Here is a 14,438-nt window from a genome sequence, read left to right on the forward strand (position 1 = left end):
ACGTAGCTTGCTCAATCTTGAGCAAGTGAACCACGGTAAATCTGTTGGTCTTGTGTTTGATTCTTGATCTTGATTTGTTGCTTTTGTTGGTTGATTCTTTCTTTGAGTAGTTTATAACACTTCCTTTCTCTTAACGCGTTCACTATGAATAATTAAAGGAAAATGGACATCCAAGAGTCAAGTGCTCCAAATTAAATTAAATTTTACGCTCCTAAAATCTTGGCTGCTTCTTCATAGTGGTCCCTATTCTTGGCGTTGGGCTCCACCATTTCAATAATCAACTCCAAATTAAATTATACACACCAAAATCTTTGGCTGCTCTTCATAGTGGTCCAAGTGTGTTTGGTTTAGGAATTCTCCAAGCACCAACCTCAAGTTATTGTACTGACCTACATAATCACACGCCCACCCTCCATGAAATTTCACAAAAGAAAATTGAATGATAATCTAATCAATAATTCGATTCGTGTTTGATTATTAGTTTAACAAAACTCAAGAGAAAAAAGGGTAAGTGAAGAAAAAATTGATCAACTTATAAATATTGTTTTACACTCACTTTCAAGAAGCAATACATATATAATTTTGTCCATCTTTCCTTATACAAATAAACAATTCCTTCAAATAAATGAATTCGGTAAAATCAGAACTCAAAACTATACATTAGAGTTACGTGGTTCAGGAGTATACCGACATCACACAAACAATGATTATAATCTACCATTTGAAGAAGAGAAAACGCAACAACAAGTACATAATTGTCTTAAACATTTTTGGGAGTTATATGAGACAAGAGCACATTCCCCTTTTTTCTAACTCATTTGTAATTTTTACTGCACTACAATATATTTTAATAAATAAAGTTTAATTTGACTGGTCCCATTGTTTTAAATTTAAATGTCCCCATTATTTTCTAATGTATCATTAGAACCCTAAAAATCACTTGCCGTGAGCACGCCTTTCAAAAGGTCAAAAAAGTCAAAGGATAAAGGGCATTTAGGTAATTGAGTGTGTAGGCTAATTGGTCAAAGTGTTTTGGTAATCAAACTAACTAAGGGTTTTTTGGTAATTATGTGACTAAAGTATATGTATGTATATTTTTTTCTCTTCTCCTTCTTCGTCTCTCTCCTTTTTCCCCTCTTTCTTTTGTTTTTTTTTCTTCTCTTCTTCACTTCCCTCTCTTTACCAATTAAACAAACACGCAGCCATGACCGGATTTGAGCAAGATGAGCATGGGTCGCCGCCGTGGAAGGTCGCCGGCGAACGGCAACCCGTCACGTCTTGAAAGCTCAAGCCTTCAAGCCGTAACTATGCTCTCTTCTAACTTCTAAGCCTCCACACTCGGGCATTGTGAATTTTATATGAAAAAATTAAGAGATTTTGAAATGATGTTCACCTTTTTAGATTTATTTGTTGATTTATTCCATGTGGAAGTTAAATCAGTGTTGGGTGTTTTTTTGCAGGTAGTGTGGGTGTGGGGTTGTAGTGGTGAGTGGTTTGTGGGGTTGTCGTTGTGTGTGTTTTATAACATAATATCATATGAGTCCATTTTGTACTCTGTGTTATTTCAGTATATTCCAGTGGGCATTAATTTCCAGGAAGCTGAGTTCATGAACAAGAGGTTAGTAAAGTGCAGAGTTCAATTTGTTCCGGAGAGAAAGCCATATTGGACATTCATATAAGGTAGGCATTGAAGAGATAGAGCTTGAGCTTCCTACAATTATTGATAAGCACTTCTGAAACAGGATTAGGAAGGCCGTCTTCCGGTAAAAAACAAGACTTGGGCAATTTTTTATACAAAATAACGAAGATTACGAAGAGTGTGTAGACCTTCGGAACTGATGTAATGTTTTTACAACCAAAATCCGAATTTCTCAAGACAAATGTGAGATAATGTAACACAGTTTTGTTTATTTGGTGTGCTTCAACATTGGACATTGGACAGACAATGCATGCAATAGAATTATTTGGTGCTTTAGTTCCTTGTAAAACCAAGGAAATATAACAAAGGTGCAGAATAAAGAGGGCTGAAAGGAAAAGCTTTATTAACCCTTTCTCTTAATTGTGTTGTGTAAAATTTCTGAATGAAACAATTATTTCTTTTTTTCATCATTTTCTCTTTTTGAAGCAACCTGGACAATATGACGAAATTTCATTGATTAGAGAAAAGATGACATCCTGATAAGAGACATAATGAGCCGTACTCCTCGGAAAAAAAAAATCCAAAATCATGTAAATCTATAATTTGTCTAACCAAAATGTTCTTTTAAGTCTGATTCTGGAAGAAGTGCAGAAAGTAAAAGCTTATGAAGACAGCAGCAGAAACTTTCAACGAATTGTCTTCCACAACAATTGAAGTTGTAAATAACTCAGCATATTCTTCGTAGTATCATTGCGTATCAAGAAGAGTAGTGTGATATTCCACATCGCTTGGAAAAGAAAGGCGAAGGCTTGTTAAATAGTCTGTGAGCTCCTAAACTCTCAGAGCGCGTTGTATCCAAAGCGGATAATATCTTGACAGTGGACCGGGTTTCTATAAAAAGGACTTGTGGATTTTGAGTTCATCCTATCCACCATCACATCATGGAAGACAATGGAGTGCTCCTCTTCCTCTCCTCCATGCCGCTAATGAAACAGAAATGGCTGATTTGCATCATGGAAGACAATAAAGCGCTTTTCTTGGTGGAGCTTCACTGACATTAGACCAACAGCGATTGATGCCTTACAAGTTCCTTATACAGTATAAAAAAAACTTCAGTATCTATGGATATAAAAAGTTACAAAATATCAAGAGTTTGAGTCACTCCACAAATTCCTTTTGATTACCTTACAAGCACAGCAGTTCAAACTTTCAAAGAATCAAAAGAGGTGAGGAAGCAGTTAATTGAAGCAAGCCCTTGAGCTTCAACTTCTGACAGGAAGCTGCACTCTAGTCCCTCTGAAAATAAATTAAATGAATAAATAAGAACACTTCAAATCAATACATCGAGAATGGACTAGCATTATAACCTATTAAAATCAAGTTACTAGCAAGATGAATGAAGACATTGAAGAGTTCATCTTAACTTGATTGTTGTATCCACAATGTGGTCAGCTCTGTTGTTTGCCTCTTTCTTCATTGAGCTGAAAAATGGTATAAAAAATGTTAGTACGGTAAATGATAGCTATGGTTTTGTATTAGATGGTTATCAAACAGAGGAACCAAAATTCTTCTTAATTATCTCAACATGTGATATGATAAAGCTTAGCATTGCCATTGCAATGTTGGCGTAATGTTTTTGAAGTTGGTATCTTCCTACCATAAAATATCTAGATCATTCTGATAGTAACTAATTGCACCATTTAGGTGCAAGAATTTGTCTGACCTGAAAAGAGTACAAGGGCATGCCCTGAATAATGAATTGAATCTCCATTCTTCCTCGTGTGGAGTGCTGTTTCTTTTTTCTTTCTTTTTGCAAAGGACAATCATTTACTACATAGAGTTATGAATTAGCTGCTGATTTTTTTTGATATTGAATTACAAAATGTGGATATAGGAGTAGCGAATCATTACCTTTGAAAGGCTTCAACAAAATCTTCACTGATATTCCCATAACACTCCAGCAAGCTAAACTGCAACATTTGAACACCAACGCCACCAAAGCTCTGTAATCCACATAGAGTATCATTGCCTTCCACATCCAAATTAAGCTCCATGAATTACTAGGTAGAAGAAAAACTACCTGTCAACCAAACACAGACCGCAATATCAACTCAGTGCTTAAAGAGCTTAGGGTACCACTAGAAATGAACGAAATGAAAATACTTAACCAATTCTGTCATTAATTTTAATAGTCAGAAGTGTGACTTAAAATTGTCTTAAGAAACCATATGGTAAAGCTTACCCCTGCCATTGCAATGTTGGCATTTTGCCTCCAGTGCCAGATTGTTTAGTTTCTCCCTGCATGAAGTGACAAAATTATTAATTCACACTCTGTTGTTGTAAAACTCTAAATTCTCTTAATAGTAACTAGTGTTCTATGAGCTAAAAATTGACTTACCTAAATTGATTACAATGATGGAAGGAATTAGTATCGGATTCAGCTCATTTCCTCTTCCAGAGTGTAGATGAATTTTCCATTTATCTTAACGCAAGGGATGTGAACTATCTTGGACCATTCTTGGCCTTCATTCCTTTTGCACTGTTTTTGTATTAAAGGACATCTATAAATATGTAGCCGCAAAAGCGAGGACGGAAGGTCTGGAAAGGATGTGAGATTTGGGCAATCATTGAAAGTCAAAAATTTGAGAGATCTAAGAACTCGGAAATTTTTGGAACATAGGTATTTCAATTTCGGGAAACGAACAATGCTCAGATCAATTAGAGAGATGGGAAACTTTATTTCTATAATCTTCTTTTCTGGGAAAGATATTACATTAGGTAATCCCCAAATTCTGAGACTCGTAAGAGAGCTAAGTTTGTGCCAACCACACTCAGTCAGTGGCTGGTAGATATTGAGAGGGAGTTCAAGTGATTTTAGGTTGGGGGGGAAATCTTCTACTGTAATGGATTCGATATTAAGACATTCCAATAAGGATAGCTCTTGAAGAGATTTGAGGGTGTGCATGCGGCTAGGTAGGGCTTGTAGTTTCTCACACCCATAGATCTCTACTTCTAAATCAGTGTCAGGAAACCCATCTTTTGGAAACGAAACAAGACTTGGGCACCTACTGATAAGCATACGACGTAGTTTGCAAAGAGTGTGTAAGCCCTCCGGAATGGATTTAAGGTTTTCACAACCCACGATAGCAAGAATCTCAATAGGCATGTTACAGTCAAAACTCCCAGATGCTAGTGACTCTAGCTTTGGGCAGTTGTTAATAAAAAAGGACACAAGTCCCTTTGATAACTGTCCCAAGGTTCTGAGACTTGAACAGTTTGAAAGACAAAGCTCCGCGAGTGTTGAAGGTAACTGGTCTGTTGAGGATAAATGCGTCAAAGAATGGCATTCCACTATTCTTAATTTGTAGAGAAGAGATGTGCTGGTGTTGTCCACGTCATCCCTGTGTACCAGTGAATAAGAAGAAGATGGAGAAGAAGTACAAATATCTTCTCTATCATCCAAAACGCACATCAAGTTTTCACATCTATAAATAGAAAGCCTATTTGGAGATGAAGGTAAACGGCCTCTCACGATGAATTTTAGAGAAGGACAGTCATAAACCTCTAAGGACCTGAGACGTGCATTGCTGTGCTTCAACCCCTCGTGCAAGGATGTTAGGGCATCACATTTGGTGATTGAAACAATGCTGAAGATTGAAAGTAACCCATCTGGAAACGAAACAAGATTCCGGAGCTCTTTTAAATGCAGCTCTTGAAGGGAGGTGAAGCAACTCAACTCTTGTGGTGCATTCTCTGGACAAATCTTACTTGGCCATAAATGTATGAGCTCTTCACAGCCACCAATTGACAGATGTTCTAGTTTCTGAAATCCCTCCCTTGACCAACTTTTAAACACTGGAAATTTTGATTCTCCACCTGTACTCATGGAGTTTAGTGCCCTTGAATCAACTGGGCTACAACAAACAATTCCTTTGCATCTATTTATTTTTAATGATCTGAGCATTGGAAGGCTTGAAAATGAATCCACTAACTGCTCACACTCATCAATCACAAGATTATCCAACAAAGGGAGATGATTAGGTAATCTTCCATAGAGTTTAGGACATTGAGAAATTGAAAGCTTTTGGAGGCGAGGGAATCTTTCGACATGGTCATTTTCTACAGGGTCCCAATGCTCCCACTCTTGCAACTTCTCAAAACAAAGTTTCTGCAACGATTGAAAAGACTTTGAGCAACCCTCTCCATAAACCTCACCACCTATCTTTTTTATTTTTCCCATCAATCTGATTGTCAGGTTCTGAAGCGAGCCCATCAGTGCTAGCGAAGGCAAGGTTGTGCAGTTTTCACATCCATCCAATTTCAAATCTACCATGTTGGAGAATGATGGATCTCCTATCCAAGATGAAAGTTTTTGGCCGCCATAATTTCTTATTGTGAGCTTTTTAAGATTTTCATGAGGTTGTAAAATGTCAAGAACAATTTTAACTGCTTCATCTTGCGAGGGATTAGACAAACTCCATTCTAGTGCCAATGCTTCTAAGTCCTTCTTCTCGCACAATATCATCTCTGTTGTGTCTTGACAATCCACTGCATTCTCTAAACGTGAAATGCAGAGCTCTCCGCAAAGAAACTTTAAGCTTTTCAAATCCTTCAAGCTAGATCCAATACTACCTTCACCAACAATAAAATTTGACAGTGTCTTCAAACATTTTAACTTTTTCACTCCCAATGGCATCTCCCTTATTAATCTTGACCCTCTAATATCAAAATGGCGTAGATTGATCAAATTTCCCACGTGTGAAGGCAACTTCTCGAGATAGTAACAATTTCTCAACATCAAACTTTGTAAATTGAACAGTAAACATGTTGACTCAGGTAAACATTTTATCCCAGCTTCAGAAAGGTTAATATACCTTAGATGTTTTAGATCTCCAATTGAGCTGGGTAGTTCCATCACATGGTACTTTGTTAAAGATAGTGCTCTCAGTTTTTTGAGCTTTGGCAATAAATCCAAAAAAACCATCTTATTAATGTAAGTGTTTTCGTACGTTGATGTGAAGAATATTCTCAGCAACGTCCTCAAGGACTCAACTTTATAGAGAGCTTCAAAATCCTTTTTTACTTCATAACATTTAAATGTGTAAGAAGAATGTCGAATTCTATCAAATCCTTTTATTGACATGAGACTGCATTCATCCTCCAATCTAAAACTTGTGTCTCCAGATATCCATTGAGCCAAATCATTGACAAGGTCATGCATTATATATTTTGAACCATTGATACTTGACCGTTGAAATATTGACCTCGGCAATAAATCACAAAAATACTCACGACCTAAGTCTTCCAGATGCTTGTTTTTAGATTGTTGAATAAGACCTTCTGCCATCCATAATAGGATAAGTTCCTTATCCATAAATTCATAATCCTTGGGGAAAATAGCACAGTAAGCAAAACACCTTTTTAAATGCGAAGGAAGATGATGGTAGCTTAGTCTCAAAACAGAGAGAATGCCATTTTCTTCAGGTAAATCCCATAATTTACTGTTCAATATATCGTCCCACTCATCATATCTTTGCTTAGATCGTAAAAGACCCCCAAGAGTCCTGGCTGCTAATGGTAACCCTCTGCACTTCTCAACAACTTTATCACGAATTGAATTCAAATTCTGGCGTGAAACAACTCTGCACCCAGAAACATGCTTCTCGAATATGCCCCAACAATCATCGTTTGAAAGAAGTTTCAACTCAAAATATTCACTTTGTCCCATGGTTAAAGCTACATGGACGCTGCGTGTCGTCACAATTATCCTACTTCCTGGTGCCCCAGCCATGAAGGGAGACTTAAGAGTTTCCCACAAGCCATAATCTCTGCTCCAAACATCATCTAATACAAGGAAGAATTTTTGTCCGGCTACTTTGTTTTTCAACTGAACCTGCACTTCATTTAAGTTCTGTAGACTACAAGATGATGAAGTGATTGACTCAAGAATTGCCTTAGAGATACGCAGAACATCAAAATCATCCGAGACACACGTCCATGCTCTTGGATTGAAAACTTCGATAACCTTGTCATCATTGTAGAGCTCTCGAGCAAGTGTTGTTTTACCAATTCCCCCCATACCAACAATCGGTGTAACGCAAAAGTTGGCTTCACTTGATTCCCCACTTAACACCATTTGTAGTATCTTGGCTTTGTCTTCCTCCCTCCCAAAAATAGCAGGCTCGATTTGCACAGATGTACTGGATGGTCTATTCCATGCAGTAGTTGATGTCCCCCCCGAAATCTTTTCCAATCCAAGCTCAGTTCTTTGTCTGCAGAGTTCTTCCAATCTGCTAGTAATAACACCTATCTTGGACCTCATGTTGAAAGTGAACTTCACAGCACTTGGAGTCCGACCAGTGAAACAAGCTGAGATAAAGCTACGTTCCTTGCTACTGCTAGCATGGTGTTCAGACATCACCTTTCGCCTTAAAGCTTCAGTTGCAAACTCATCCAGAATGTCCTCCACATCATAAGCCAAGTCCTGGAGCTCGTCCAGCCACATTTTCACAGCCCTGTCCGTCAGTTGCTTCTCCTCGGCATCCATGAGCAGAGCATCAATAAACTTCAACTTCTTCTCCCACTTCTTCAGCTTTGAGCGTACACCCTCTTGACTTGCAAACTGCAGCAACTCAGGGGATGTCAATTTGTCAAACAACATTGCAAGGAACGCAGAGAGAAAGAGCTCTCCCACAGCCATGATGATAACTTCTGTTTGTTGAAAGAAAGGAATTAAATCAAATGGATTATTCACTTTAAACCTGCGTTATTTAAAATACGATGTAATACAAATAGAAACAAGAGCCTAACAGGAGGAATCGATTTCGATTTGGCATCCTAAGCACCTTTGCACGGCATACTATCATATAATATAAATATCAGACATGGTTAACAGTGTGATTTTATGTAAATTATGTCAAATCTTGTAGATAGAGCTTACCAGAGAAATCAATAAAATGAATTATGTTTTTTCGAGATACTAATTACCCTCTTAGTTTATGATATTTTACTTGATTTTCATCAACAGTTTAAAAACGTTTGGTTGGGTAATATATATTTGGAAAAAAAATTCTCACAACTCAAACACAAAATTAAAGCAAACAACGCAAAATAAAGCTAACCAAACACGAGAATTTTAAAGGGGGATTTTTAGAAGAGAAAAATGGTCAACTTCTAACACTATCCCAAAAAACCCAATTACGCTCTTAATAACAGTCCACTTTAGCTATGCTTTTGGTGCCCACACTGCTAGGGTATTTAGAGGAGAGTCCCCTTGCAACTCCCTTTCCCAAGCAATGTGGGACTCAAGGCACTATCCCAACATATATATCAGTTGGATCCCCTCCATTTTTTACTCTAATTTTAGAAGATAATATAATACAGTTTGCCAAATGGAAGGTGAAAATCTGCAATTGTATTCACAAGTTCAGTCCTAAACTTAACCTTATTGTTCATTGAAAGGCTTAGAGAGTTAAAGGCTGACATCTTCATGGGTTCTTCATCTCCATTAACTATCAAATCTACAGGAGCATTACCAAAATTTATTAACTGAAACTCTGAAGATTTTAGGATACAACTGCCAAGTGTGATTGTGAGCTGTCTTGTCAATCTTGATGCTTTATTAGGCAGGATTGAGAAAAGAAAATGTAGAGTTGGCCATAAACAAATGGATTTTGCTACTAATATTGTTTTTAAAGATCATTTATAAAGATAAATAAATATTAAGAAATTTACTTGATTCTTATTCTACAGTGTAACTTTACAAGTGATCGGACTTATGAAAAATAAATTTCAGGATTTTGGCCTAATTACAGATGTAAGACGTATTTTTCATAAACCAAAGAAACCAGACCATGGATCCATGGAGTTCTATTTCACAGCATTGATAATTGTTAACAGGATGCATGCATGGATAATAGCTATATTTGAGCTGGACCATTGATTCTTATTCCACAGTGTAATTAAAACATTGTTCATCAGTTCAAATCCAAAAACAAATATATTTAAGTCAACAGAATGTGAAAAACACTAGCGATTGGACAAGTGAAACTAAATAAACAAGATGCTTTAAAAAATTACTAAGAGTATGAAGAATTTTCTTTACCTGTAGTTTGTGATTTTCGGATAGTCTTGAACTTCTTGATACTCAGTTTCTACAAGCAAGAAAACTTTTACTCAACTTCTCTGTCGGCAGATGATAAATGAAAAGATGGAAAGGTTTTCGAGACTGGTAATGGTTTGGTGCACTTTCGTGGGAAAGGAGAAAATAGAAATTTCTGCAAGCACTCAACGAAAATTCCACGTATTCATAAATCAGAAATAAAGTGAATATCCATTATTAGTCCTTTTTCTGTTCGTAAAAAACAAAATGCCTCATGAGAGGTCTTCCTTTTTACCTCAACAGTAATAAAATGGAAACTGGACATCAAAGGTCAAGTGTTCATTATGAAAGATAAAGAAAAAGTAAAATGAAAAATGGACAGTGTACTCATAAAGCAGAGAACCCAGCTGTGTCTGCAACTTGGTTTTAAAGTCTTGGTCCACCATTCCAATAATCCAACTTCATAGTGGTTGCTCTTTCAAGTCTTGTTTTTTCTTCAAATCACAAATTTCCACGAAATTTCACTTCCAGCCTATAATCAGCCGGTCACCTTCCATGAAATTTCACGAAGAAAATTGAATGATAATCAAATCAATAATTAGATTAGCGTTTGATGGCAGAAGAAGAAAAAGACTCAGAAAATGAAAAGTTTGAGAGGTTTCTTCTGTTGGATGATGGCTTGAAACGCTACCGTCTGACAATTAGTGGAACGACGTCACTTTGCTCATATTGACAGAACCAATCCTGAGCGTGATGAAAAAGGAGATCCAACGGATGAAATTCAACCTAATTTCAACATATAAAAGCAGAATTATTTTGGCAGTTTATTAGAGCGATTCATTTTCGTTTCGAATACTCTTCTTTCTTCGTAAACACCATTAAGCCTTTAGGGTTTCTACAGTTTGGGTTGAGTGTTGCCTGTAACTTGAGTGTTGAGTGACTGGTCAGGTCATTCTGGGTGTATAGTATACACTGTATTTAGGGATTCGAATGGTGTAATCTCTAGGGTTTGGTTACGGGTTGAAGAAGGGGTTTTGAGTGACTTGTGTTGCTGATTGTGTAATCTGTAAACTTGACAGTATTAGTGCAGCGAGCTCGTGTGATATCGAGTTCAACGTGGACGTAGCTTGCTCAATCTTAGAGCAAGTGAACCACGGTAAATCTGTTGGTCTTGGTTTGATATCTTGATCTTGATTTGTTGCTTTTGTGGTTGATTCTTTCTTTGAGTAGTTATAACACTTCCTTTCTCTTAACGCTTCACTATGAATAATTAAAATGAAAATGGACATCCAAGAGTCAAGTGCTCCAAATTAAATAAATTTTACGCTCCTAAAATCTTGGCTGCTTCTTCATAGTGGTCCATATTCTTGGCGTTGGGTCCACCATTTCAATAATTCAACTCCAATTAAATTATAACACCAAAAATCTTTGGCTGCTTCTTCATAGTGGTCCATAGTGTGTTTGGTTTAGGAATTTCAAGCACCAACCTCAAGTTATTGTACTGACCTACAAATCCACCGCCCACCCTCCATGAAATTTCACAAAAGAAAATTGAATGATAATCTAATCAATAATTCGATTCGTGTTGATTAATTAGTTTAACAAAACTCAAGAGAAAAAGGGTAAGTGAAGAAAAAATTGATCAACTTATAAATATTGTTTTACACTCACTTTCAAGAAGCAATACATATAAATTTTGTCCATCTTTCCTTATACAATTAACCAATTCCTTCAAAATAAAATGAAATTCGGTAAAATCAGAACTCAAAAACTTACATTAGAGTTACGTGGTTCAGGCCATATACGACATCAACAAACAATGATTATATCTACCATTTGAAGAGAGAAAACAGAACACAAGTACTAATATGTCTTAAACATTTTTGGGAGTTATTGAGACAAGAGCACATTCCCATCTTTTCTCAACATTTGTAATTTTTACTGCATTACAATATATTTTAATAAATAAAGTTTAATTTGACTGGTCCCATTTGTTTTAAATAAATGTCCCCATTATTTTCTAATGTATCATTAGAACCCCTAAAAACACTGCCGTGAGCACGCCCTTTCCAAAGGTCAAAAAAGTCAAAGGATAAAGGGCATTTAGGTAATTTGAGTGTGTAGGCCTAATTGGTCAAAGTGTTTTGGTAATATCAACTAACTAAGGGTTTTAGGTAATTATGTGACTAAAGTATATGTATGTATATTTTTTTCTCTTCTCTTCTTCGTCTCTCTCTTTTTTCCCCTCTTTCTTTTGTTTTTTTTCTCTTTTCTTCACTTCCCTCTCTCTTTACCAATTAAACAAAACACGCAGCCATGACCGGATTTGAGCAAGTGAGCATGGGTCGCCGCCGTGGAAGGTGCCGCGCGCACGGCAACCCGTCACGTCTTGACCCAAGCCAAGCCTTCAAGCCGTAACTATGCCTCTCTTCTAACTTCTAAGCCTCCACACTCGGGCATTGTGAATTTTATATGAAAAAATTAAGAGATTTGAAAATGATTTGTTCACCTTTTTAGATTATTTGGGATTTATTCCATGTGAAAGTTAAATCAGGTGGGGTGTTTTTTGCAGGTAGTGTTGGGTGTTTGGGGTTGTGTGGGTGAGTGTTGTGGTGGTTGTCGTTGTGGTGTTTTTAAACATAATATCATATGAGTCCATTTTGTACTCTGTTGTTATTTCAGTATATTCCAGTGGAGCATTAATTCCAGGAAGCTGAGTCATGAACAGAGGTTAGTAAAGTGCAGAGTTCAATTTGTTCAGGAGGAAAGCCATATTTGGACATTCATATAAGGTAGGCATTGAAGAGATAAGAGCTTTGAGCTTCCTACAATTATTGATAAGCACTTCTGAAACAGTATTAGGAAGGCCGTCTTCCGGTAAACAAACAAGACTTGGGCAATTTTTTATCCAAAATAACGAAGATACGAAGAGTGTGTAGACCTTCGGTAACTGATGTAATGTTTTTACAACACAAAATCCGAAATTTCTCAAGACAAATGTTGAGATAATGTAACACAGTTTTGTTTATTTGGTGTGCTTCAACATGGACATTGGACAGACAATGCATGCAAAAGAATTATTGGTGCTTTAGTTCCTTGTAAAACCAAGGAATAGTGGCTATATATCTTCGACAACTCTCGTCTTTCATTCCTTCGCCCTGCGTTTTCTGAAAAAGGACAATCATTCATATTAAACTGCACAAGAGTAAAGGATGTGGATTAGGACCATCATAACACTAGAATAACTTGGTCTCATGACAAGAAGAAATCATAACCTTTTGAAGGCTTCAATAGAATCTTCACCACATTTGTCATAACTCTACTAAATTGCAACATTTGTGAAACAGCAGCACCTCTTGGAAAATTAACAAAGGAATAGCAGAAACCTTCAACAAAGAAATTTTCAAGTCATAAAAACAGTTGGTTTCTTGAATCCAACTAAACTATCTAACTACAATGGAATAATAGTTCTGATTACTTTTCTTACTGAGAACTCTGTAACTTACACCAAAAATTCATTCTTCAAGCAGAGACTTTGTTGCGCAAACCATAGTGCATCATTGCCTTCCACATCCTAATTCAGTTCTATGATTTATTAGAAGAAAAGCTACCTGTCCACCAAACACAAACCAATTGAATTTTTTCAAGTAAAACATTGATATCTGCTCAACTTCTAGCGTTTCAGCCAGCTTTAGAAATGAAAATGTTTACCAAATTTGTGATTAAAATTGAAAGTTAGAGACAACAAAAATTATAGCTGTGAAACAGAAATGATTTGGGCTATTAAACAGGGTAGCCCTGTTTTCGGAGCCCTTAAGGGAGTTTTACCAAATAATAGCTCATACAGAAAGATCCCAAAACTCCACCAATCAACAGCGTTTCCATGCCCTTCACCTTCGATAGTTTCAGGCGCCAGGTACTCGTGAGTTCCTACAAACGACATGGAGCGTTGGTTGGCTCAGCGATAAGTTCTGGCAGTGGGGTAACTTGGTTCCCGGTTTCATTCTTTGGTTTCTGAACTTTCTTGGATTTTCAAAAGGATCGAGGAGAAAACAAGTTGTAGGGACAATACATGACGGTTGGATACATGAGGGCTTGATGCAGGCATGTCGAATGCAATAAACCGGATTCTTTTTCAGGGTTTCAGACCTGAGTGTTGACGACTTCACTACTGTTAGGCTGACAGCACAACGAAGGGAAAGACCAAAGTCAAAGAGCATTATATGTCCATCTTCCCTTACAAGAACATTTTCTGGCTTAAGGTTCCAGTAAACAATCCCAAGTATATGGAGGTATTACAGAGCAAGGAGAACTTCTGCTACACAGAACCTGCATAANTCATTATGAAAGATAAAGAAAAAGTAAAATGGAAAATGGAAAGTGAACTCATAAAGCAGAGAGTCCAGCTGTGTCTGCAACTTTGGTTTAAGGTCTTGGCTCCACCATTCCAATAATCCAACTTCATAGTGGTTGCTCTTTCAATGTCTTGTTTTTTTCTTCAAATCACAAATTTCCACGAAATTTCACTTCCAGCCTATATAATCAGCCGGTCACCTTCCATGAAATTTCACGAAAGAAAATTGAATGATAATCCAATCAATAATTAGATTAGTGTTTGATGACAGAAGAAGAAAGAGACTCAGAAAATGTAAAGTTTGAGAGGTTTCTTCCTTTTCTCTTAACGCTTCACTATGAATA

General features: G+C 36.8%; 1 protein-coding gene and 1 long non-coding RNA gene across 6 annotated transcripts; both read right to left on the reverse strand.

The window, feature by feature from the left end:
* Nucleotides 1-2,130: 2,130 nt before the first annotated feature.
* LOC116115622 (putative disease resistance RPP13-like protein 1) lies at nucleotides 2,131-10,165 on the reverse strand. 5 transcript variants are annotated; one of them, XM_031401758.1, is made up of 8 exons: nucleotides 9,744-10,165; nucleotides 4,038-8,261; nucleotides 3,882-3,937; nucleotides 3,551-3,719; nucleotides 3,363-3,469; nucleotides 3,064-3,120; nucleotides 2,824-2,935; nucleotides 2,131-2,729 (listed from the first exon to the last, which is right to left on the reverse strand). In XM_031401758.1, the coding sequence occupies exon 2, from the start codon at nucleotides 8,184-8,186 to the stop codon at nucleotides 4,077-4,079; it is 4,110 nt and encodes a 1,369-aa protein (XP_031257618.1). In that variant the 5' UTR covers nucleotides 8,187-8,261; nucleotides 9,744-10,165; the 3' UTR covers nucleotides 2,131-2,729; nucleotides 2,824-2,935; nucleotides 3,064-3,120; nucleotides 3,363-3,469; nucleotides 3,551-3,719; nucleotides 3,882-3,937; nucleotides 4,038-4,076. The 5 variants fall into 5 exon arrangements, with proteins under 5 accessions (XP_031257618.1, XP_031257613.1, XP_031257614.1 ...); XM_031401753.1 differs by having other exon boundaries at nucleotides 4,038-8,350; XM_031401754.1 differs by having other exon boundaries at nucleotides 4,038-8,354.
* A 2,922-nt stretch (nucleotides 10,166-13,087) lies between these two features.
* On the reverse strand, nucleotides 13,088-14,066 carry LOC116115627. The gene is made up of 3 exons (XR_004125701.1): nucleotides 13,569-14,066; nucleotides 13,247-13,351; nucleotides 13,088-13,126 (listed from the first exon to the last, which is right to left on the reverse strand). It is a non-coding gene; the product is annotated as an uncharacterized LOC116115627 (long non-coding RNA).
* Between the last annotated feature and the right edge of the window lie 372 nt (nucleotides 14,067-14,438).

The sequence above is a fragment of the Pistacia vera genome, unplaced genomic scaffold (assembly GCF_008641045.1).
Source record: "Pistacia vera cultivar Batoury unplaced genomic scaffold, PisVer_v2 Contig749, whole genome shotgun sequence".
In the NCBI taxonomy this organism is placed as follows: Eukaryota; Viridiplantae; Streptophyta; class Magnoliopsida; order Sapindales; family Anacardiaceae; genus Pistacia; species Pistacia vera.